At 45.6% G+C, this 25,857-nt stretch overlaps 1 protein-coding gene across 6 annotated transcripts in view; it reads right to left on the bottom strand.

Annotated features, from left to right (window-relative positions):
• BMP3 (bone morphogenetic protein 3) overlaps nucleotides 1-25,857 on the bottom strand; it is a 52,672-nt gene that overhangs the window by 20,376 nt on the left and 6,439 nt on the right. For 4 of the 6 annotated variants that reach the window (XM_069779011.1, XM_069779002.1, XM_069778995.1 and 1 more), the window contains exon 2: nucleotides 19,514-20,424. In XM_069779011.1, the coding sequence (XP_069635112.1) occupies nucleotides 19,514-20,424 (911 nt within the window). Of the gene's footprint in view, nucleotides 1-1,334; nucleotides 1,859-7,925; nucleotides 12,789-19,513; nucleotides 20,425-25,857 lie in introns of those variants that run through there. The other 2 variants (XM_069779021.1, XM_069778974.1) reach the window with 2 other exon arrangements.

Genomic DNA, 25,857 nt, shown 5'->3' with positions numbered 1-25,857 from the left:
ATGTCGGCACAAGTAGCAGAACACGTGAATAAAGAAGTTGCTGGCTGCAGGCACAATTTTGTCCTATGGTCCTATGCAGTGTCAAATGACACCTCAGCCCACTGACCCCCAGGCTCACTGGGCTCAAAGAAGGGTCTCCTCAAGGGTGTGACATATGGCAGCTCAGGAAGCCCAGCCGCCACACTCCCAGTCAGTGCAGGACGCTTTCTTACGGTTACACTGACAAGGGTGTGGATAAGGCTGGAAGTAGTGCAAATGCTGACTTTTCTGGCCCTTTATTTGTGTGAGGCATAGTGCACAAGACTCAGCAGCTCACAGGAGAAGCATGCAGTACTGCTTGATTTTTATTTTCAGTTCTCATTAAGACGATTTTCAAAGGTCTTGCCCTGCGCTGTGCCAGATACCAGCTGATGTGGGAACCTGGACTCCTGAGTGAACCGGTTGTTCTGAGAGTGTGAAGTATTCACTTTCCTTTGCATGAAGCTTGGAGGAGATTTCCTGCAAGTTTTAAATCTCTATCAAATGTGACAGACTCAAGGAGCATTTAAAAAAGGCAGTTGGGTTTTTTTAACCTTTACGATCTATAGCCTGGCAAAGAGCACTGTCTCGGTGTCAGTTGCTTGGCTTTCTCCCCTACCTACAAGGTCCCAGCCTCCCGGAGAGATCTTGCCAGAGATACTTCCCTCAAGTACGTGGCTGCAGTGGCCCAAGGCCAGTGAAGAAGGTGACTTTACTCGTGCCTGAGTCAGCAACATGTACAGCGCATGACTTACTTGCAGAGCCTGGGGAACCCTTGTAAACAGGTTTCTGTGTGTGTATGTATGGTGCCACATCTGCTACATCAGCTGTGGGAAAGGAACAGTGCAGTAAAACAGGCGGGTGAAACTGCAGTACACGCCAATACATACTGCTGCAGGAGGCATCGCTTTGCCTGCAAGGCAATTCAAATGCTCTGTGTAACAGCCAGTCAGACTAAAAGCAGTAGGAGATTTTCCACTGATTTTAATGAAGGCTGGATGGAGCCCATAAAGGAAGACACTATGTGTTTTGCTGGTTTTGTTTGCCTGCCTTGTAAGCTGTCGTGGAAACTTACAGCTAGCAAAGCCTATGCAAAATGATGATAGCCATATACAGTTGAAGAAGAAGCGGACTGTGAAAGCAGAGGGTAGCGCTTCAGGCTGTCCACTGGAAGCTAATACTATTTTGCAGCACGAAAGAGCGGATTTTCTTTTGGGGGTTTAGGTGAGCACTAAACATTATATGTGTGTGCATCTCACACAGATTTTTGTCATCCCCCCCCGCCCCCGGAAGAACCTCACACTCCACGATTTAGGTAGTGTTTTCCCATTTAATTTGTAAGTACTTTTTAAAATGCAGAAATAGCACATGATAGATTTAATACAGCTAGCAATTAGATGTGTGCATCTTTAGAGTGTTGGTTGTTTACGAAACAACGGTACACCTTATTTAACTCACAGTTTAAACAAATAACCATCCAGCGCATCCCATGCACTATGTACAATCACGTTTCATACGGTAGTCCAGATTTGTTGCCCTGCACTGTACTTGTTGTTCCCATGATTCCAACGGGACAGAGCCCCTTTCTTGCAGCTGAGTTGCTTGCCTGGATGTCCTGCAGACAAATGATTTCCCCACTGAATCTTTTCTTCAGTATTTTCCTATTTCTGCAGGCCCCACGTACTTTTGTCCATTTTATTTCTGGGCTGTATACACAGGACTGATGATTTCCAGAAACAGAAGCGGAAGCTGATTCAGTTCAGTCTAAACATTCTTTGAAATAAACCAAACTTTCTTGAATAGCTGTACTTCAGACACAACCTCAGAACCAGAAGTTACACTGTCATAAAAAAGGTGGGAAACAAGGCATTCAGGCTGAGGGGGTTGAACAGTGGGCTGGAGATGGTGGAAAGAAACAGTGAAGATGATTACACTATGCTCAGTGTTGCAAATTATGCTATTATTTTTGAGGTCAGTAGAAAATAGATTCTGACATTCATTTCTTGTGTGCTGTGTGAATTCTCTCCTCAGCATTCCAATGCACCATCTTACCTTTCTGTTGTGTCAGCTTTCCTCTTGTTTTGTAGCTCTCTAAGAAATCCAGTTCTAACCGCGCTCCCCTCCCCGCCACCCTCATTGCTCTCTAACAAATGCAGCTCTAACTATGCCTTTTTTTTTTTTGGTTATTGGGTTGGTTTGGGGGGGGGGGGGAGGGGGGGCAGGGAAAAGCTCGTACTTCTGCCACTAGAGAACATACCTCAGAAGGCAGGAGAGATGACGATGCGTCCTGACAGAGGACAGAGCTGAGGAGCGGTCCGCCTGGGCTGGGTAGATGGCAGCGCCTTTCCTCAGCTCTCGCATCAGAGCAGAGATGCAGGTGAGCGCTGAGGAGAGATGAGCAAGCAGAAGCAGCAGCAAAGCGAGAGAAAACAATCCCAGGTGTATGCTACTGGTGTCTAGTTTTTAGTGCAAGCGATGAATTTTCACCACGTCCTTGCAGCTGCCTCTTGCGAGGTTGGCCACCCAGTGCAGCCCAGCTCTGTGCCCCTGAATTGTTGTACTGTTCAGTTGCTGCCCTGATCTAGCTGGGATCCCTGCAAAAAGTTTGGGATTTCTGGTGCCTCTCCCTGCCTACCACAGACGCTGACTGCATTCGTCAGAGCAGTTGCTGAGCCAAGTGCAACTGCCTTCCTTGCAGCACTGGTGACCCTTTTTCAGCCCTCACCCTCTTTCCTCAGCTCGTTGGCCATTCATTTACCAGTACCAGCACTGATTCTGACTCCAGCTCACCCTGTCTCCCCCTGTGAGCACCCAACAGTAGCTAAATGTCTCCTCAAGTATGCATGGAAGAGGCACAGAAGTAACCTAGCACAGGCCCTCTGGAAGCATCTTATTTCCATTTTCCTCTCCTGACATGAATAAATGACTTAGGAAAAAGCTTCTCTTCCTAGGCCCCCGCTGCATTTCTTCTGTTCGTTCTTAAAACTAGATAATGCTTTTGGTAAAAGAAGCTGGAAAACTGTCTGATATGAAGCTCATCATTCTTTAGGAATTTCCGACTATGGAAACACCTGGGCTGTCCTTGATGGGTGAAAGAGACCAGGATACCTTTGCACAGCGAATTTCTCTTCTATGGGGCTCCCTGAGGACTGAGTAATCAGAAAGAAAGTAGCTGAATTGTTGAGGCTAACAGTATTTATTTAAAAAATTGCCTGCAAACTAGTGATAATCAGCATGGTATAAAGTTGTCTGAATCACCTATTAATCAGAATCATCTGCCAATAAAAAGGGCAAGAAGTAACCTCAGTGCCCCATTGAATACCTACATAAAGGGGTGCAGATGTTACAATGCGTAAGCCTATAATTTTTTTTTTTTTAATTGAATGAGAGATAAGAGTTGTCCTCACACATAGACAGTCTCTGTGATTGCAGGGAGGCTGGATTCAGCCAGATGCAGGCCGGGTGTTTCTCTGTCCAACAGGGTCTCTCTCTCTCTCTCCCCCCCCAACCTACTAGCTGCTTTCCCATCAGAGAGGCCAGCGTGGTCCTGGCAACTTACTCTTGACTGGAGGAAGCAACACCAAGCAGATGGGCAGCTGTGTAGGCAGCAGATGAAATGGGACTGGGTTTCAGGTACACCCCCCCTCCATGATTTTTCCCGGATTTTGGGGTAACATGAGGAAACATTGCCTCCCTTCCTCCCAGATTAGTCCCCGGCTTTCAAGACTAAGGTCAGGCCTTCATTCCAGAAAGGAAATGGATGGGCTTCTCTGTCCATGAACTGCCAACAACATCCAGAGGTAGCTCAGGAATTGACTGGTCTCATTTGCAATGAAAAGCAGCCGAGCAACCCCTTTCTCCTCCCACTATGCAGCAACCTCTCTCCAAACAGATATAGCTTTCCCCTGCTGTAGTCTCCAAGGACCTTGTGGTAGAGCGGGTAGAATTTTTATCGTTATATGACTAAGTGGGAGCTGAAGTCCCGAGAGACTTAAGCCCCCGGGTAATTTTTGAAGGCTCTCTGGAGAGCTGTGTGTAGCTTTGGGTTTAGACACCTCTGACAGTTTGACAATTTGACCTCCTCAAGATTATGCAGAAAGTGTGGGAAAAAAGAAACAATTAAAGGCAGGTGTAGTGTAGCGCGCTGCCCTAAATTCACCCTCCCTTCCCATTTTTTCTCAAGGCAGCACAAGGCTGGCGCTCTGCATCTCTCGAGTTCCTTGTGCGTGAATGTGGTAGCATGGTTATTTTGCTTCCTGCCATGGGTTTGAGCATTTCTGATTGACTTCTTGATCTAGGGCTGAACAGACAGGAGTAAATCGAGAGGACGCGCACACCTCAATATGCCCGTTACCGAACATCGTTTCCCAGTTTTGTTTCTCACCACTAAGGTGGCTGCACATCTGTGCTCAGATAAACGGTTCCTATGGATGTGGTGATCCTTAACTGTGCAAGATCTGGTGAGGTGAAAGACCAAGAGAATGGATTTGCACCACATTATGATTCACACATTTTGCACGTGGCGCACTTCTAGGGAGAGAGGGGAGGCAGCGCTAAAGCGGTAGAATGCAGGGTGAGTAAAACGAGGTAATTCCTCCTGAAGGTGGAAAGCAAGGACAAGGTTGTGCAGAGAGCAGACATAAAGATGTGAAATTAACGATAAAAATGTGACATTGTGGAAAGCTTAAAAAAAAGAAGAGTCTAAATTAGATCCAGCTCTGCTCACTATGATGTTTCAAAATTCCCTGGAAATCAGGATAACCCAGGGCTCACTAAAAAGGCTCACTTATGAGAATGGGATTCTCTGGTCTATGTTGCAGGAAGGGAACCTCAAAGTGAAATGGGAAGCTGAAAAGAGGGAAGCATCCTTTCATAACGACCTCATGAAAATTCCACGTGTCAAGAAAAGATGTGGGATTGGTTTTTGCGTGCAAGCATCGTACAGCAGTCCTATTTCTCCGTATCCTTTGAAACACAAGTGTGACCTCCTCACGTGAGGTAAGATCTAAATACAAGCTTTCTGGGAAAAGATCGTTCCTCTTCAAAACGAGTGTATAAAATCCTGAGCTTTGCTCAGAAGGAGGGAGTTAGTGGGTTTGCATGGAAAGTTTGATTTGTGCAGGATTACCAGTAAGCAAGCGTTGCTCCGGTGCTCCCATGTGCAACGGTGCTTTCTTGTTATTCTGCATAGCGATGGGAGTTCAGGTTTACCAGGGGCTGCAAGCCTCGCTTTGTTAATAACTAACATCCCCTCTAAGATGCAGCGATCAAAACACAACGTAGGCCCGGAGCAGCTCCCTGAGCTGCAGAACAGAAAGCATGCATGTGTAAAGCTCAGGCACGAGTACTAATTGTCAAGGCCCTGAGCACCTCTTTCTTTAAGTGCGTGCAGCTCAGGCATCAAGAAATCGGGGAAGGACGCGCGGGATCGCCATGCCCGAGACAGGCTCTTCCTAAGGCCGATGTCATGAGCCGCCTGTCATGGTTTAAGCCCAGCCAGCAACTAAGCACCACGCAGCTGCTCACTCACTCCCCGCCAAGCGAGTGAGATGGGGGAGGAAATTGGGAAAAGAAGTAAAACTGATGGGTTGATGTCCTGGTTTCAGCTGGGATAGAGTTAACTGTCTTCCTAGTAGCTGGTACGGTGCGATGTTTTGAGTTCAGTATGTGAAGAATGTTGATAACACTGGTGTTTTCAGTTGTTGCTCAGTAGTGTTTAGACTCAAGTCAAGGATTTTTCAGCTTCTCATGCCCAGCCAGGGCACAAGAAGTTGGCACAGGACACAGCCAGGGCAGCTGACCCAAACTGGCCAAAGGGGTATTCCATACCATCTGATGTCCCATCTAGTTTAGCAACTGGGAAGGGGGGGGCAGGGAATCGCCGCTCGGGGACTGGCTGGGTGTCGGTCGGCGGGTGGTGAGCAATTGCCCTGTGCATCGTTTGTACATTCCAATCCTTTTATTACTACTGTTAACATTTTATTAGTGTTATCATTATTAGTTTCTTCTTTTCTGTTCTATTAAATTGTTCTTATCTCAACCCACGAGTTTTACTTCTTTTTCCCCGATTTTCTGCCCCATCCCACTGGATGGGGGGGAGTGAGTGAGCGAGCAGCTGCATGGTGCTTAGTTGCTAGCTGGGGTTAAACCACGACAGTTGAGATAAGAACGGTTTAATAGAACAGAAAGGAAGAAACTAATAATGATAATGATAACACTAATAAAATGACAACAGTAGTAATAAAAGGTTTGGAATGTACAAACGATGCGCAGTGCAATTGCTCACCACCCGCCGACCGACACCCAGTTAGTCCCTGAGCGGCGATGCCCTGCCCCCCCCCCTCCCCAGTTCCTATACTAGATGGGAAGTCACATGGTATGGAATACCCCTTTGGCCCGTTTGGGTCAGCTGCCCTGGCTGCGTCCTGTGCCAACTTCCTGTGTCCCTCCAGCTCTCTCGCTGGCTGAGCATGAGAAGCTGAAAAATCCTTGACTTGAGTCTAAACACTACTGAGCAACAACTGAAAACATCAGTGTTATCAACATTCTTCACATACTGAACTCAAAACATCGCACCATACCAGCTACTAGGAAGACAATTAACTCTATCCCAGCTGAAACCAGGACACCGGCGCATCTGTCGCCGTGCGCAGTCACAACCTCCCTTCCTTGAACCATTATGTCCCTGTGGCTTGGGAACCTGGGTCACCTCCAGGCGAGAGGTCAGGGTGTTGCTCTGAAACCCAACACAAAGTTACTTGTCGGGTTGGGCCGGCGGGGAACACGATCGAGCAGTCGGAAGCATCCAAAAAGCCGCCGGGAGTCACAGTCCCCACTCTTGTCACCCTCGTGTAATCAGAAGCAAGAGATTATTTCAGACGGAATGCTCTTGCTGTGGTAAGTAATGTCATACCTGGAGGGCAGCACATGCCTTGCTTTTGTTTTCTCCCCACAGTTTCTTTTCTATTGTTTTGAGTAAAACATTCCTGTTAACTGAAGAGAAATGTAACAAGTCTTGTTGCCAGTGTGGCAATGTGGGTTCTCTTGTTATGGTGACCTGGGGGCATCTCCCAGCTGCTCGGAGAACAAGCCCAAGTTCTCCTTGTTTCCAGGGGACAGAGCAGACTGGAGTCCTCCCTTTCCAGGCATGCACTCTGTTGGGTGTCTGCTCTCATTTCCCTTTGTGCAATTACTGTCCGTCCCCCAGGTCTGTGTAGCTGCAGTCAGAGAAGACGAGGGTAACAGAGAGACAAGCATCTTTGTGATGGGCAGAGCCTGAGAGCTTCTGACCTGCTGCCTCCTATCTGGCCCATACAAGGGGGGACAATGTTGTGTCCAGCCCACCACCCTCCCTTAGCTGGACCTGGGGGAAAGCAGGAGAGCATCTTGCTGGGACCTTCCTAGAACAGCAAGTCTAGAGGCTTCCCTTCCCTACTTCGGTTTGCAGCAGCATGCTATATGCAGTAAGGCTGCAGGAATTACTCTACTTTTTTTTTTTTTTAACACAACCGCCTTGGGTTCCGTTCGCACCAAGAAAGCAATTAGGGCTGCCTCGTTCTTCTTATAAATTGCAGGGTTGTCACCACAACTTCTGTACTGTTTTTGTGGGCTGGAATCAAAACTCAGTGAAGCCAGTGGATAGAAACCCACTGACACCTTTGGGCCTTGCTGGGATCAGGTCCAGTTACCTCAATAGCTTCTTACTGTCATACCAGCTAACCTTTAACTGAAGCCATGGCACCCGCTCCCCACCCACTCTGTACTTTGCTCTATAAAGACAATCTCTGTTTAAACAGCATTTGCAAATGAGCACTTGAGATGGATGCATCTCCAGAGTGCTGAACACAGAAAGCAGTGAAAGCCTTCATGTTCTTGGAAAGACCTGAATACCACACAGAAAAAATGGATTTTCATGTAAAAACTGATTTTATTTTTTATTTTTTCCAGAGTTCCTAGTGAAACTTTCCCATTATTGAAAGAGAAAAAAATACAAATCAGGCAAGCTTATACATCAGTAGTGAAACGTGCCCTTCACAGCGTGGCTGCAACCTGTCCTCGCAAACTTGACTACGGTCCTAGCATTTCATCTTTGCGACGACGGAGAAAACTGTATTGTTTGAAGAGCACCGAGACAAAGAAGGAAACATTAAAAGGACAAGATGGCCACAGATATAAAATAAATTAAAAGCATCTGTCAAAGTTTCTTTCCATATACAAAATAACTTTCTTTTGGGGGGGTAATTTTAATTTTTTTAAATGGACATCGTCTGTACAAAGAATAACCTTTCAAAAGAAATCATTTTAAAAGGCTGTTTTTACAAGGAGAAATGGGCAGCTGGACAAAACATCAGTCTCCTGCAAACCGCTGCCCCTCTCCTCAGAGACAAGCACATGAAGCTTTTGGGCCAACCCTGCGGCAGAGCACAGTGATTTGCAACCCCACAGCTGCTCGGCACCTCACGAAAGGCACTCTGCTCCTTGCAAGTTCAGCACCCCCAAACAAAGGAAGAAACAGAGCCTGCCTCGTGACGCCGTTCAGGGGAACAGCATCATTGGTTCTAGCAGGCAATTCTCCTGGGCCAAGGTAGCGCACTGCAGGATAAGGAGTTTTATTTTGCTCTCTGTATTTTGCACACTTACCGTGAGTTTCCCTATTCAGCCTCCAAGAGTGGCATTTTCAAGAGCCTTCTGCAGCGGCCTCCTCACAGTCTGCTCCTCACTGGGGACCGTGCTCCCAGAAGAGCCTATCTGAAGAGAGAGCTTGCGTAGCTCGAGACATTCTCCTGCCCATCTTTTGGGACAGCCATAAAAATAATGCATGGGCATCAGATACTACATAATTAGATACAAAACAGAGCCATATATCAATTAATAGTGTTTCAAAAAACAGAACAGGTGGGAAAAGCCCCTTGTGCCGAGCTGAGATTAAAATCGTGATTAGTAACATGAGTTGGAAATTATTTGGAGGTCACTGCTAAAACCAAGTTACATACAGAAATCATTGCCTGTGCGATTAATACATCACTGATGCTAGACACGGCTTTATGTAGAAAGTTTCATGTACAGATACAAATGCAAAACGACTCTTGGGCATAAAATGTCTCACTTCTATATGTTTACCTGCAGACATTACTCTCAGTGTAGGATTGGAAGAGGCAAATCACATTTTCCTTGGAAGATTGTACCAATTCGACACAACACGGTTCACGACAAAGTCTGGCTGCATCCTGCTGAAAACCAAGCATAACATATTCGCGCTTGTTTTCGGGTGATGCTTTTAAGGTCTCTTCCAGGCTGTCTCATCGCAGCACTGGAAAGCATTGCCTGTAGCCTTGAACTCGGCTTCAGTCCCAAAGAGGGACATGGAGCACGGCTGCCCCAGACTGCTGTGCTGGGGAAACACCTGTATTTCATTAACGCCTCTGTTATGGATCGCAGAAGTTGGGAAGCATGGCTGCCAACAGGCTATTCTGATCCGGGTAACTCCGCTACCATCCAAGGTGGGGGGGGGGGGGGGGGGGGGGGTAGGGGGAGTCTGACCTCTGCATTTTCCTCTGAGGAGCCCTGTTCCTGGCACTGCTTGTACCAGACACCGTTCACAGACTGAGCTGGGCTCAGCTCAGTCCTGACCTTCTGCCTGAGAGCCAAACGCTCCAGTTCATCCCCAGCAAGCAGGAGGCTGGGGCTTAGCAACACCCCAACTTGCAGAGTGCCCATTCCCCCAGCGTTTCCCTGGGGGACCGACTGCCCTTCTCCCAGGCAGCAGTCTCATTTGCAGTGGAATGACACCCCCCAGCTCTCCCACGGGGCATTAGAAAGCTGTGAGGTACTTACTCCTCCGCGCCGTGTTTGGGAAGGTGTCGTCTGGTGCTGTTCGAAGGAAGGAACATGCTGTAATCCCAGCACAGGGCGACGCGAGGAGAAATCCAGCCTTCGAGGGGTACCGCGCAGCTCCTGCCTTTCTACGCAGGACAAGAAGTGCGCACCTCAAGACCCTCGAAAATACTGTGAAGGAAATGATTTTGGCAATGAGAGTGTTACTCATCACCAGCCAGCTCACCTTGAACAAAGAAACGTGCAGCTCTTAACAAGACAACTATTGGAAACCACTGTATCTGTTTCTGCTTCCAGGGCCCAATGTCTACTGAGAATCCGAGCCTGCTTCCAGCTTAGCCAACAGCATCCCCCACGTGTCCTAATGACACCAGGCCCAGGAGTGGACCAGTGGATTAAAAGGTGAACCCTACGGTACGGGCAGCCCGTGCGCATCCCTGCTTCCGCCTCTCCGTAAAAGTCAAGACGGGAACTCACACAGCTCCGCACCAGAGAGACAGGCTCTTTTTCATTACTAAGACACAGCTGTGAAAAGCTCCAGGCTGTCTGCAAGTGTCTGTCTTTTCCGCCAGGAGGAAATTACAGCTTTTTTTCCTCCGTTTCTAAGTCCACCCAATTTGCGTACAGAACGTCCGACTTTTCTCCTGCGTATAGAAGTGGATCAAATGAACCTCGATCTAAACGTACGCAGCTTCACGCTTAGCGCTTGGTTTTGATGGCAGTTCTGCTCCTGTATGATGAAGATGGCACTCGTTCTCTAGAAACAGAGACTATTCTCTTCCAGTTCCAGGGAACGCATCCTTCACGACGATACGTCGCTACAGAGCTCTTGGAATCCTAACACGCAGCAACCAGGTCGGTTAACTGTGCTAACCAGTGTTGCTTAATTGGAGCCAATAAACACGTATCCGGTGGCACTTGGGGAATCTGACTGCAGGGGTATGCTGTTCAAACAGGGTAAGGGAAGAGCTGCAATCGTAACCTGCATCTGGGACTAACTGGTGGTTCTTTTCTTTTATTTTCTTTTTTTAATTTTTTTTTTTTTTTAACTTAAACTCCTGTCACCTTCCACTGAGACTTTGTGCAGGTAAAAAGTGACTGTTGAAAGGATCCCTTTCAACAACCTATTCCACCTCCACACCTCTCGCACCCTTCAACATGCACATTATTCAGGTTGGTAATCACGACGGCACCAGTGACGAAATACAAAAATCAATGACCAAGTCTTTAAACTAGCCTCAAATAGCTATGAAGCTGCAAAAAGGCACGTACATAGGAAAACTGCTGTCACCTTCAATACGGTGGGGAATCGCTGACTCCAAAGTAGAGAATTCAACGCTCATGATGATGGAGAATTAATTTATTCCCTACGAATATTTGCCCTTTAAATACACTATTTCAGAGAGTCAGTTATGTAGATAACTTATGGGAAAGGTTGTTTGATGTTTACTCTTAGCGCAAACTAAAACATCACTCTCGCCAGCCGTAAGTGCTTTACAAAGCATCATCCTCTATAGATCGCGCTGCTGGAAACGGAACTGGGGTTCTCTCTTCTGTGAACATACACTCCGTAACACAACAAGCTTTTTGCAGCCGTGTCTGAGATTCATCAGACGCTTTCTCTCCCGCTTTCAGTTTCTCAAATGAATTTTTATGGCGGATTAAGTCATTGAAAGAACATTTTGTGTTTTTATTGTGCAAAACCTGCTAGTAAGAAATCTTAAATTGACAGCATAGGTACAATAAATTTGATTTTCAGAGTAGAAGTGAACTAAGGAAAAAAAAATATTCTACCATCTGATTAATAAACTCACCACCCAGAGGCAGTTTGGATCAAATAATCATAGTGAAGACCTACAGATAAGAACTATGCACCAAATAATTTCACGTCAGGAATCAACTACCATGATTTACTCATAGATTACTTGCAACTATGTTCTATAATATGTGTTGTGAACAAGTCACTCAGACGCTTCACCAAGTGTGATACTTTCATACCCGCGGCCTGCTGAGTCTCCATAGTGGCATGAAAGACAAGTCTCTGCTTTTGAGACATCGCAATTACGCACACAGCAGTAATGCGTTTCGCGTTCTTCCAACTGAGGGCACTGACATCTAGTAAGCTGAATTACGAAGAATACGTCAATGAAAATGAATACACACACGCAGTCGGTGACGTGTCATACCAAGGAGACGTATGTCTAAGCTGGGTTATCTAAGGCTCTTAGGATGTCATATTTGTTTTTCTTCCTTGCTGCACTACTCGATAACCTAAGGCAGAAAGCTTAGCTTTAAAATGAAGACTAGTGTATTTCTAATCTCCCTCCCCATTAGTCACCGTAAGAACGGAGACAAAAGTTAACAGCTACTGCTGCTTCCAAAATCTTGTACAAAAATAGACCAGTATGTCCTTCTGGCAGTCTCAAATATCTTGAAGAGTCTTCTGCCAATTCCTCTTTGATCTCTCGATTTCAACAGAAACAGTCAGTCCCATTGCCAAGACTTGTGTCTTGGTCAAGTTCAAAGACAAATGAAGTTTGTATTCTCTTTCCTTGGAATTGCTATTCAGAATCCATTCCGTTTCCATCCTCATTGTTTGGATTTGTTTACATTTTTTTCTTTTTTGTCCAAAGGAAATGCATTGGCAGTGCAAACAAAAAGTAGTTATCGTGATGCTCCCCCCCTCCCCCCGGCCCCAAATAGCAAGTGATCACCTCAGCATTTCAAAAGGGTCTCCCGAGATGTTATCTGCATGCACAGGATTCCACTGTCATGTTGGGGTACACCTTAAGAACCACATTTTTGTTTTCATCGAAGAATAAGATACTAAGAGAAGACATTTTGTCAGGAACGCAGCAAGGCTCAGGAATGCCCGGGACCACCCCGACGGCTCTCACTATGCTCTGGATGGTGGCATGGTTGGATGGCTTCAAGGCCTGCAAGAGAAAGATACGGCACAAAATGTAACTGCACCCAAGTTAGAATGGACCCATGTTCTCTAGAACAAAACTGGTTTCTTGAAGAAGGGCCCGGTGGAGACCCCACAGCTGACTAGCTGGAAAATCTGTCTTCTACTCGACCGTTTCCAGTTGTCACTTGTAGCTGCCCTGAGCCCGCAGCAGGAAATACGAGTCTGGTCCGGTTCTTCTGGCCACTGGATGCGAGTGCCGCTCCACCGCTTTCAGCTCAAGCGTCCTGCTGGGGACAGGGCCTCGGGCTCTCTATGGACCTGCCTTCCCAGGAAAACGCCCAGACAGAAGACCTTGCAGCAAGGGAGGGAGGCAGTCAACGTGCTAGCAGGCTGAGTCATTAGGGGAGCGAAAGAAACCTAACTTGTAGGCTGGGAAGTTTTGACTGGTGGAATGCGAGTGCATAAGGAAAAACAAAAGCAGATAAAATGTGTACAGATGAGAGAACGGAAGTACTTTACACCAGGATGCTAATTGTTCCAGTTTGCTCTCATGCAAGTTTAGGTTGTTTTGCTCATTCTTCCATGCCAAATCACTTCTCATCCGTGGTATACATAATCAGTGACATCGTCCAGTAACTGAGCCCCCATATCCCATGTCAGTTGTACCTCATATTAAGGTGACATTTTTCTCCAAAGGACAAAGTTTCCTGGATTTGTATACTCACGTAAACAGGAGCACGCTTTGGTTTGATATGAACGAAAAGCGAATGTGACCAGTTAGATAACTGTGTATGTTCACCAAACCAGAATACATTAATACACTCATAAAAATTAAAATGAACATAGTCATAGAAATGAAAAATACTAAGTTTTACCTCTGAATCTCCAAACCCTTCCAAATCCAAGTATCTGTATGAGAGATAGGTGAGCATGAAAAATGCACAAGATGCAGTTTTTACCCAAAGACTTCTGGTTTTCTAAGAGTGAGACTTCAACAATGCTTTTTAGAGCTCTTGTTACATGTAGAATCTGGGAATCACACAGTTAAATATGCTCAGTCAGATGCCACTGAGAAATATATGGAACAAGATCATTTGGGCCAAATGTTCAATTGGCGATTTTGCTCTGACAAGAGATTTGCTTTTGGAAAAATCAGTCTTAAGGGTTAGACATCTACCTACCTGAAGTGCAAGTCTTAATGACCTTGCATACAAAAAGCACAGGAATAACTATGAGATTCTGGCTCATCGTATCGTTTGTGTAGCACATTAATACATACAGGAGGAATTGCTTCCAATTCTGCTGGCAAAACGCACGGATGTCTAACCTGTCCCTACTTACGGCAACATAGCTTACGACTAAGGCCAGCTGTATTGTCCTTCTTTCTCAAGGAGACAGCTGTTCCTTGAATTCCAACAGAAATGGATCAGAATGGACTTTTTCCATATCATGCTGCTGAAACTAGTCTAAAGAGAGAACTGGAACCGTCTGACACAGAACTGAAAAGGATTCACTGGGGAGCATTCAGCTATTCTTTATGTACATGTTAGACATAATTCAAATGTTTCTTCTTCTCATGAGGAACCTAGTTCACCTGCAGGAAGGCTGAGCAACAAACGGCGCCAATCCTGCACATCCCATGCTTCTATTTATCCTCCAAGAGACTCGGAATTTGCTCAAGTATACTCACGATTTGAGTCCCTTTTAAGCACAGACGTTATACAGAGCCTGATCTTTTTCCCCTGCTGCTGTTTAAGTTTACTGTCATAGCTTATCAGATGAACGAGATGCAGGGGCGTGGTGATATTCTGTTTCAAATACAAATGCAAAGCTTGTTGCGGAATCCTCTTTAATGGCTGTAGGTTTCCCAGCATGGTTACAAAGACATTACTCTCCATGTAGGTAGCCGATCTCAAGAAAGGCATTTCTGTTTGTTTGTTTTGAATTCAGGAGTACCTATACACCTCAGCAGTAGTTGACAGGGATTTAAAAAATGTCTTAGATTAGCATACAATTCCAATTCCTGTACCATTTGTGCCTGCAAAAGGAAGCAAAAGCTCTGGTAGCATCCAGGCTTGTTTCCCTACTCAGCTGCAGCACAGCGTGCTCCACAAAAATAACTGGGAGCCAAACAGATCTCCTGAGCCTGCTGATCAGACATCAAAAGGTAAAACGTCTACTGAGGCCCTATTTCCCATTGCCAGTACTACTGGAATTAAAAGCAGGTCTCCGAATATGCCATGTTAAGGTGTCACCAGAAACCCGTCCCTTCCGATATGGAGTCTGTGCCACTAAAATGCTAAATTGTATGCAACTGATTTCAGGTATTGCCTCAGCTATCGGTGGGAACAGCCCAGATACATTCTGTCATTGTATGATAAAAGAATTATCTCTATTCGATATGGGTATCGTACCATACAGAACGTCCTCCGTACTGACTTGAAGTCCGTCTTGAATACCCTGCCCCTGGCCCTTAAGGTGCACTCTTGAGGATGACCAGCTTTGGAATAACTCTGCATCTGTCGGTGGGAATTTAACTGTGACTGGAGTAAAATCCAAAGGTGTGTGCTTCTCAGAAAACCGAAATCCCCCTCGGAGTACTGAACTGGCATAATGCCCTGCACAAGGGGGGTGAGTTGGGCCACTGCCTGCAGGCCGTCTACGCCCTGTCCAGCACACGGTCATGAAAAGCAGGCAGAGATTTTCTTTTAGGAGGAAAGAAGCAGGGGACGCCCAGAGGAGCAGCAGGAGGAAAAAATGCTGAGCTGACTCCAAACTGCCAAACAAATCTGTGAATGAGTCCAGCTGTGGCTCAGGCTGCACCTGCTAAGCTGCACGCATCCTTGGGAGACTTGCTGCCCTGTTGAATTTCATTGGAGATGTATTATGAGCAGGGCAAACGATGTCAGTTAAGAGCGTTCATTCCTGACCTGGGAGAGGGTCCGCCTGGCCTGTATGCTCGGCGGCATTACGCAAGCCCAACACACACAGGCTTGACAGCAGTCACGCTGGCTAATTGAAATCAGGGAAAGGTTAAGGCTAGAAAATTTGGAGGTGGTAAGGTGGGGGGTGGGGGAAGAGGTACATCTGTTCTTAATTACTCAACAGGTTGTCAACTTTAGGAGCTCGCCCTCAGCAAGGGAACATTATATACCCATAGGCACAGATTAGCTTGTTACTGCCTGATGGTTATAGTATCATTTTGCAAACATAGACTTGTTAGTAGCACCAGATATTATGCATGGCTCAGGAATAACACAAGGCTCTGTAAGTTGCTCGCTTCCCCTTTTTATATAATTTAGCTTTTCATTCTCTTTGGAAAACAAGGTCATTTTGGTTTTTGCCACTAAAAAAGTGCACAAAAGGAACAATTAGTATTCCAACATGGACAGAAATCTGCCAATTGCTTTCAGGGAACCAGACTCACAACGGGTTTCAGTAACCTGCCCTCTTAACAAACTAGCTCTCTCTGCAGTACATGACAGCAAATATCAAGCTTCACAGTGTCCAAATAACTATAAAGCTCTGCTGCTGTAATTCTTCACCCAGCCGAGTCTATAGAGTTTCACACAAAAAGGCCGGATTTGGCCTTTTAGTAGGAATTTGTTGAAGAAAACCAGTGTCCTGGTTATGGCCCTGCAGGCCTGCGCTACAGGCTTAGTTCATGGCAATCAGACCTTCCACTTCATGTCAGCAAAGCCATTTAAACTCTGTGCTTTATTTGCCTACCCACCTCTCCCATTTACTTCTCACCTTGTCTCTACTGTAAGCTTTTTCCAGGGCAGGGACCACTTCCCGTAGTGCATACGTGTCTATCCCAGGCAGAGTAGAGGGGTGAAGACAAGGAGGAAGAACGCTCCTTTGGGACTGCTAGACTTAGCTACCGTGATATTAGTAGCCAATACCGCAAATTTACTTACTGGAGAAAATGGAGCTCAACTACAACATCTCAAGAGGCTGATGCTACTATCTGCGTGAAAGCTGAACCCGAATTTGGCAGAGAAAAATTTGGCTCTGTGTATCAGAAAATCTTTTGATGCCCAGTGTGATACCTCAGGGGAACTACCCAAAGATGGGCAAATCACAGACAAAGCTGGAATTCCTCTTTCACCCAAGCAATACCTGTTAACTACCCTTCAGCTATATGCACTGTTCATACCTCCCTCTCATGCCTCAGAGTGTCAGGCGTAAGTTTAAACTTCAATTAAACTTCGTTTTGCCTCTTCAGAACCACCGGTACTAAACTCACCTCGGGCTGTTTTACTTGCAGGAGCATTTGTATGGCTCCTTGTGTTTCTTTCCAGAGGTCTGAAGTTACTCTACTGTGGGAATTAAGCCCTGAGGTTATGGAGCACGTTAAGGATTTTCTGGTTGCAGGTGCTAACAAAGGCTCTGTGTAAGGACTAGGAAGCTCTTTATTACAGTGCTTCTTTATCATTACTTGACTTTTGGTTTCTGAGAGTTTCTTTACCTTCATGAAGATACATAATGCTTTTTGCTGTCCGAGAATCTGTGTTCTCAAAGTCTCACCTCGACTCTTAAAAGGAGAGACTTGCTTTCTCTCTTAAATCTGTAATTTCCCATCAGCTCTCGGCAGGATTAGGTTTCGGACAGAGCAAGGAGATACCAGTAACAAGGGCTTCTAAAATGACTACATCCAAAACTGTTTTTAAGCAAAGCCACCTTTGCTCTTGAGAATGCACATTATTGAGCAATCTGAGGTTTGATCCAGACTCTCCTAATAGGCAAAGGGGGGGTTCTTCCCAGTCTCTGCATCAGGCATCGGCTAACCCTGAAATAGATGCTATGTATTGACTGTTAAAAGACAGCTTTTCTGCCTCAGAAGGTAGAAACCTATTTTGCATGTCTGCCAAATGTAAAAAAAAAAAAAAAAAAAAAAAAAAAATTCTAGCGACTGAGTTGAAATGGTTATTCTCTAGCAAGCGCTAAATCCTGGGAGTTCGTCAGCACCTCAACTATCCTTTTACTTCTTTGAGAGCCAAAAGAGCCAGACACGATAACCTTAGGAAATGGGAACCAAAACGCATTTGGACTTAGGACAAGACACCTTCAAGCCTTTCTAAGAAGCTGCTATGCCTTTTTTTTTCTCCTGTCATCAGAAATACAGAGGACCCTGACTCAAATTGTCCTCCAGCAGAATCACCGATTGTCCGATGTGTACTTGACTCTTTGCTTTGTTTCTTTTGTAATACTGATGGTAGCTCATAGCAAATGTCTCATCTTAAGTGAAGAATATTTTAGAGGCCAGGAGCTAGATGCTTTTTTTTGTACTCCTTTGAACTGAAGTACTTGAACTCTTCCGATTTAAGTATCATGTACCATTTTCTCCCAAACAAAAATCAGAGCAACAGTCACTTATGGTTGGAATAAAGTTTTTATAACTAAAGCCGCAACGCGAAATGCTAACTCGCTCTTAAGCAGAGGCATACAGCAGGCGTTTTTGTAATTTATGTGTCCTTAAAGTTAGAACGAAAGAAGTCCAGGTCTGGCGCTTTTAAAATTTCTAACCTGTATGCCGACTTACCGGTTTGACAGAGCACTGTTCCCATCAACGATAAAGCAAAAGGCCCAGTGCAATGTATTCAAAGGTAATGACTCCACCGCTTCCTGTTCCCTTTCATTTTTGCCTTTGATCCAAAACCTGAAAGCCTGCCACTGCAGTTGGGGGTAGTCAAGTAAGTCATCTCCTCCTTCAAAGAGACACTCCTGCCCTCTCCGCTTTCTCTGGGCTCCATCCCCTTTGGTACATTTCTCCACCTGTCATTTTCAAAGGATGACTCCCTTGGGTCCTTAAGCCACTGAAATGCCACGTAAATTTCAGAACTAACTGCTAAGGCTTCACTGTGGCAGGAATAAAGACTCTTGAACGTGAGGTTACAGCGAGACCAGAAACCCTACCTTTACTGACATTTCCTGCAGGCATCATTTGCGTGTACCCCATGTTTTAGGCCAGCCTCAAATACCGCATCCTACTTTCAGGTTTCGCTAGACTCCAGGGGAGGTCCACGCTGCTAATAATGACACTGGGCACTGGATTTTGAAGAGCTGAGTTCATCCACCTAAGTCACGGGGCTAGGGGCACATCGCCCTTTCTTGCTCCTCCCATGCAACAATCTTATAAAAACCAGAGGATATTCCAAAAGTCAGCTGGCTGGGATCTACTGTTTTTGCATCCACTTGGCCTGCCACAGAAGTGATTCATTTGATTCTTTCGCTTACACTTAGAGCATCCTGACCGCCCCTATAGCTCCACAGAGCCTCTCTGTCCTTGTGACAGTCATGCCTCATGAGGCACACATTCTTCCTAGACCGTGCTATGCTGACTGACCCCCGTGTGGGTCTGGCAGCAGACGCTCCTTCGAGGCGTAACGACTACTGTCTAATATGCAATTTTCTGGACCTGGCTTGTATTATGTTTATTAAACACGTTAATAACAAGTTCACACATCATAAGCACTATTCAGGAAATGTTTTATGGCAATTTGGGTTCTGGCAATTTGGGTATTAGTTCAAAAAACTAATACCGTGTAATATTTTTTAAATTACCTTCACAAGCCTGTCTTTTTACTAGCTGTTCTAACCATTACTCCTTGCAGCACAAGACAAAGATATCACTTATGTACTAGATCCAAACACGTAACAGGTGACCAGCTGCCTTCTACTGACACAGGAAAGAAAATGCATAGTTTACGGTAACAGACAGTGCAAAAGAATCAATAAAGACCATACCTTTGGAATTGGGAATTGGCATTCCCCTGAGCAGTAATAGGCATCGAAGGATTTAGGAGAAATAATCCACTCGCTCCAGCCAATGTCTGCAAAATCCACCTTGAGATAGCGCCGGGCGCAATACCTTGGCTCGTTCCACTGCTTCCTCCTCGCCTTCTTCAGCGTTTGCTCATCGAACTGGAGAGTCTGGCTATTCTGGTGATGATTCTTCCTCTGCTTTTTCTTACTCTTTGCCCTCTCTGCTAACCGTGGCTGGAAGGTTTTGTACGGTTTTCTGTCTTCCCATCTCTCATCCTCATCGTACTGGTACTCGGCTCCTGGAAGCTCATTATTCTGCAATGGCAACAGGACATTTGCAGAGCGTTTTCGCCGCCACTTCCCGAGGCTGCTCCTCATGTGGTTTTCTGGCCTGGGAAAGACCCCTGCCAGAGAATGACGGTGCCCTTGCAAACTAAAGACAACGCTCTCTGGCTCTGAAATAGCAGAATCGTTGGCATAAATCAGAATGTAGGGTTCGTAGCGAGAAGGTGCCCTTTTCCAGGAGCGATGGCTGGTCAGATCCATTTTGACACTGATCAGGAGTTCATTGTTTTGCTTTGCCTCATGCAGGAGCTGAGTGATATCCTTCCGCTGCCAGGAAAGGACATCCTGGTAAACAGTGGAGACATTTATTAGGAAATGTCCCAGGCTCCGAGTCTGGTTCCCAACAAAAGGAAAGGCCCAAACTGAAAGATGTATCTGAATTTCAGGTTTCCACTGCCCGTGACGAGAACAGCCTCTGGATTGGGAACAGTTCCACTTAGCATGCAGCAGATCACCGATATAATAATGCACCGAAGCTGACAAGACGTTTTCAGACTCTGTGAGTGATGTCAAATTAAAAACATACATCTCCTGGCTTTCAGGGCTCCCTAGAAGAAGAAATACTTAGATAAGAATGTGGGCATTTCAAAACGTTATAAAAAAGGACCGAGCACAAGGCTTTCTAGGTTATACATCAAGTTCACAGGAAATTTTCACGCGGCGCTGTGGAAACAGGTTTAGGCCGCTATTCGGAAAAATAACCAAACTGGTAAACTGGTGACCGTAAATCACACACTTTCATTCTGGTTTCCTTGTAATACCTATCTCCATCCAAAAATACTCACACATTTCCTACTGCTCCTTTGACTTCAGGAAACAAACTAGGGCACAGGAACACAGCTCGATTAACAGACGCACTAAAGACTTCAACTATCGTCCAGAAATTTGAGCGATGCCACAGTAAGGTTTCACTCTTTTGTCTTCCTCTTCCTGTAACATTTCCACGCCTCCCCCCCACCCCCCAAAATTCACTCAGGTGCCAATGGCTGCCCTGTCACGACTAAAGAATTGTCTTTCTTTGTCCACGACAACTGGGACATCACCAGGACATCAATGGCACTGAACCGTGCCTTAGCCCAGACCTAGCTGAAGCTGGAGAAAGGCTCCTGCTGCCTTCACTAGGCACTGGATTGTCTGTAACTTTCATTATCCTCTTGAACTACAGCCTCAGTGAGAAAGAAAAGATTTGCTTCCCTACTAGTAGAGGCTCAAGGTGGCAGCGAGGAAGAAAAAAAGCCTGGATTCCAACAGGGCACGATTCTCAAGCGCTGCCACAGGCTTTCAAGTGTACTGCCAGGTAAGTCACTTAAGCTCCAATTGCCAAGTCGTTCAATCCAAAAAAAGCCTAGCTGGTTCCTTTGAACCTTCCACTCTGCTCCACCGTGATCCAGGCCCCACCTACAAGACGGGGACTTTGGGGCCTGGGTGGCATTCACTCTTAGCTTCTAAATATGTCAAAGAGACTACTAAAGAGGGACCCAAAACCATGTAACATTTGATACAGCTACCTATGTATATCAGGATGCAAAACAAGTAAGCAAACATAGACAGCACTACATGTTTCAAAAGCTAAACAAAAAGACAAATTGAAATCCTGTGTTACAAAGGACATTTCCTCTTGATATTAACCATTCCTCCATTACAACGAGACCAATTTATTTGGCCCCTCAAGTAGCCAGTGACCTCTGCATGCGCAACTGGGTCTTCATGACACAGAGCCCTTCACAACGGCAAGGTCAGAGCTGGGCACAGAAGGAAGTATAAAGTTATTGACAACAAGCCTCGCACACAAAGAAGGAATGTGGCTCACCTCTAAAGACACGGGGAGAAGAAACACCAGGATAGAATCACTGTATAATCATTTTTAAGGCTTGAACATCAGCTCTGGAGAACGAGACAATTCACCATTTACAACAAGCTAAAGACACGCAAGCTGGCCTGACAGCCTTTTGGCTAAGTCAGACACTAATCACAACCAAAGTTTCCCTCTAGAATGATCAGGCCTAGGACTGCTTCAATTACACGGGGTAAATTTAGTCATTCCACCTAGGACATTTCATCAGTTTTCATGCCAGAGTTACAAAGTATTTACTAGCATAGCTGAAGGTAGGTGGACAGTACTAGAGCAACCCCAATAACCAAAAGAAAGCCAACCCAAAATGTCTTGGTTTTAGGGGGTGGTGGTGGCGGTGGCAAAACATACCCACTCGCCTCTGTGCAGAGGGAAACAAGCCAAGGACGAGCCTTCTCAATGGTCCGGATGTTACCGTGTCGATTAGGAGGGATGAAGGGGACTGGAGTTTCCACAGCCGTGAAATTAGAGAAGTCAACCTAACCACCAGTATCTTGCACAAACCCAAAGATGCACTCCTAACACAGGCTGATCTGTGAAAACAGATGGCTGACTACTTTAATCCCTTGTAGGATGCAACAGAAAGGCTTAGGGGTAAGGTTTAATTTTTGTTTTCGAATTTCCTGCTTGGACTGCAGTTACGTCTGTCCTTCAGAGTAAGAGAAATATAGATCCAATCGTTAAGGCCCTATCGAGAGCTATAAAACCAGGCTGTATGGAAAAGTCAAATATAGTAAAGCAAAGGTATGCTCTGCAGCCCCCCAAATGGCTGGAAACAACCCAACACATTAGGAAAACAAGGGAACACAGAGTGAAATGCTTCACTGACATCATGGCATGTCAAAACCCTCTCCAAAGGCTGAAGAGAAGTTCTAGTTCACAGAATTTTGCAAGAGTGTTGCTCTTTTTATTTTTTTTTATTTTTTTTTTATTGCAAGGAACGAGAGGCCTAAAGATACTCGTGGACTAGAGAAGAACAGCCTCCCCACCTCACTCTCAAAACACTTTAGTAAGTCCCCTGCCCAAGCAAGGGAAAACGTCGTTTCCAGTACTGAACTTTCAATAATTTTGACAGCTTTAAATTCTGGGTGACATTACGTGCTTCCAGCCTGCGATATCCCAACTGCTCATGCCATTCAGGTAAGTCTAGCAAATGACTGTATTCCGCCTCTGCCTCCCCATCCCTACCCCAACAATCTAAGTGGCCTCCTCTTCTAAACGTTTTTTCCTCATCAATATTCTAACCCACACATTAAAAAAGCAGGTATCGGTCTCGCTAGAAAGACAGAACCCCTCTCCCCAGTATATCACATGCATTGCTTCATGAAATCAGGGAAAAAGCAACATACGCTTTTCCCAGTGAAACAGGGGAAAACAAGGCCAAGTCACTTACGGAAGGCACCCTTGTTTACACACTAAGCTCAACCTGATGGTGGATCACACAGCTAAGTTCCCAACAGCTGAAAATTTAACGTACCAAAGCCATCGAATTTCTAGCTATTACTTATGCCTGGGGCACAAGATCTTCTTTTAATTCGATCCTCCTTTTCATGCCTCAAGCCAAAACCGGCTGTTTATTACATTTGTACTAAGCACGCACGAGGACCTGACCTCCGCTTGGTTTGTAATCACTAGTATAATAAGGTTAATATGTAATTTGGCAGAGCACGAAGTACATCAGTCTTAGGAAACCAGAATTTATGATGTCTCATGAGCTCCTATTAAAGAAGTTATTATTGGAATCGCTATTGTATGTTGAATGACAAGTTTTGATTTTAATTTTTAGTAAGAACTCCACTTAACACATACTGCCTGTTCTAAATTGGCATATTGTAGTGGAACACAAAACAAGCTGCTTTTGTTTGTGAAGAAACCCTAGATGGCGTGAAACAGACACAGGAGGAATATATAGTTTTGATTTAAAGCACAACTCAAGAAGCCACTCTTGGTGTTTAACTCTACACCCAAGACCAAATACTTGCAGTAGATGGTGCTATTTTATTACTGACTGACCTCCAAGCTCAAACGGCTCCAAAGAGTTTTCGGATCATTCAGTCTGCAAAATCATCTTGAAACCAGTTACCGGCAGCCAGCACAGATGTCTACAGATTTGCTGGCTTCCGGCTCAGAAAAACCCAACTGTGTGACCTGGGTCTCTGTCACAACTTTGGAACACCGCATCAAATACATCTGTTGGGTGACAGTGATACCCGACTCTCAAGATGTGAGCAACGCACCGAAATAAGCATTCCCCAGGCTAGTCACTACCCTTAAAAATGACAGACACATCAAGGAAGATTCAGCTTTACAATATCTACAAACGCACCTTTTCCTCAGGAGAATTTCATTTCACTTAAATGAAACCTTGTCCTTAAACCCAGAGGACAGAAACTGCTGAAAATCTGTCCCCACAATAATGTACTTCAAACTATTAGCCAAGGTCAGGAGCACTGTTTCAACTTTTCACCAACATCAGGAGGTACCGAGTAGCATCTAACCACGTTTCATTGTGATGCGAGAAGCTTTCCATGAGCCTCATCCAGCTTGCTCTGCTGACACCGGTGAAATTTTACTGAGTGATGTGACCTGAGACTTCAGTCTTTAAAATGACTTACACTGATAACTCCTCTCATATAAACAGTTTGATTGACTGATTTCCCCCCTCGCTAATCCCAAAGAACCCTAAACCAAAACCCAAGCCAAATCTAAGCAGGGCTTAAACTCTAATACCTTGCCAATGATCAGTAAACGGCATTTCCTAGGATGCCGCCACCAATAGCTCCACGTTAAATGGAGGGGAGGAGGGGACCAAAATGCAGGGTGAAGTCCATGAACACTTGCTCAGCTGCCAGTGGAAAGAGCCAGGCTGACTAAGCCCAGCTAAGGCCTCTGGTCAGTTTGCCCTCTTATAACACGACCTTTAAGGTCTCAAAGGCAACAAGACCTCCTTACAACAAAGCCCTCTATTGGTATAGAAGGATCAAGTCAGTTTTGCAGGTGAAAGCAAGCAAAACGCCGGCCCAGAAACCTATGCCCTAGAAGATCATGGCATCACAATAGCTTTTTTCTTATTTATGTTTTCAACATCAAACAAAAATGGTGAAAACAGCAGCTTTGCAGCAGCTTTCTTTGTGCCAGTCGCCCAGACAAGAAATGGTCTGTTGCAGACATAGACAAGAATCTGATGCTAAAGTATCACCTTTCAGAGGGATGCTGGGCAGTAGGTCCCCTTCTGCCTGGGCTGGCTCTTCGGATACCGCGGCAGTGGGAAGATCGTATGAACCCTGGGCGTCCCCGCACTGCAGGCAGCTGCCAGAGCAAACTCGCAGTTGGGTCCGCCACCTTACTGCCTGGCAAGATTCCGTCTGGTACCTTTGAGCAGCTGCACTTGGTAAACCTTGCACTCATTTGTGGCAGTATACAACACAATTCACTGGCAACTCAGTATTATTTGAGCAGGAGTAACTTCCCTGGCTCACCTAATACCCTTCCCAACTCTGCGAGCAGCCGATTTCTATCCGAGCACCGCTACTTGAGCTAAGTGTTTTAGTTTCTTACTTAAAATGAGTTCTGCTAACTCAGCTTTGCTCTTTTGTAGTACAAAATAGGAAGCGCAGAAGACTTCTCGGCCACAAAGCATGTAAGGAGAAGACTACTTATGAGGAAACAAGCAAAGGAGAAGTACATGCAACAGAGCTATATGCAAGGAATACCATGCTACTTTCCAGATACTCTGAGGCCAGATTTTAAGGGCAATATCTGCTCCCCACCAAGGCATCACCATATGTTGCTGCCAGCCTGATGAGTAATTTTCAAGACCAAGCTCTGCACAACAGAGCTCTTCTGAAATGCAATAGGTAAGACATAGCCTCGCTGCACTGTTCGTTAGTATTGCTCGCTTCTACTGTGTAGAGCTTTGGAGCAGCAGCCACGAGCTGGGCAAAAAGGTACTCAACGAGGAGGACATCTCATTATTTGCATTCATGCAGAATGCAACTGGAAGGTCCATGCAGTTAAATGGAAAGGCTACATATTTATCGGCCTCCTCAGCCCATATGCAAGTGACCATTCAACCTGTGCACTCTCTCCTTGCTTGAAGGGGGAAACCCAGACCCCAGTAGCACCATGG

The sequence above is a fragment of the Haliaeetus albicilla genome, chromosome 1 (genome assembly GCF_947461875.1).
Source record: "Haliaeetus albicilla chromosome 1, bHalAlb1.1, whole genome shotgun sequence".
Lineage (NCBI taxonomy): Eukaryota > Metazoa > Chordata > Aves > Accipitriformes > Accipitridae > Haliaeetus > Haliaeetus albicilla.
The sequence above is the reverse complement of the archived record's forward strand: the minus strand, read 5'-3'. Positions and strand labels throughout refer to the sequence as shown.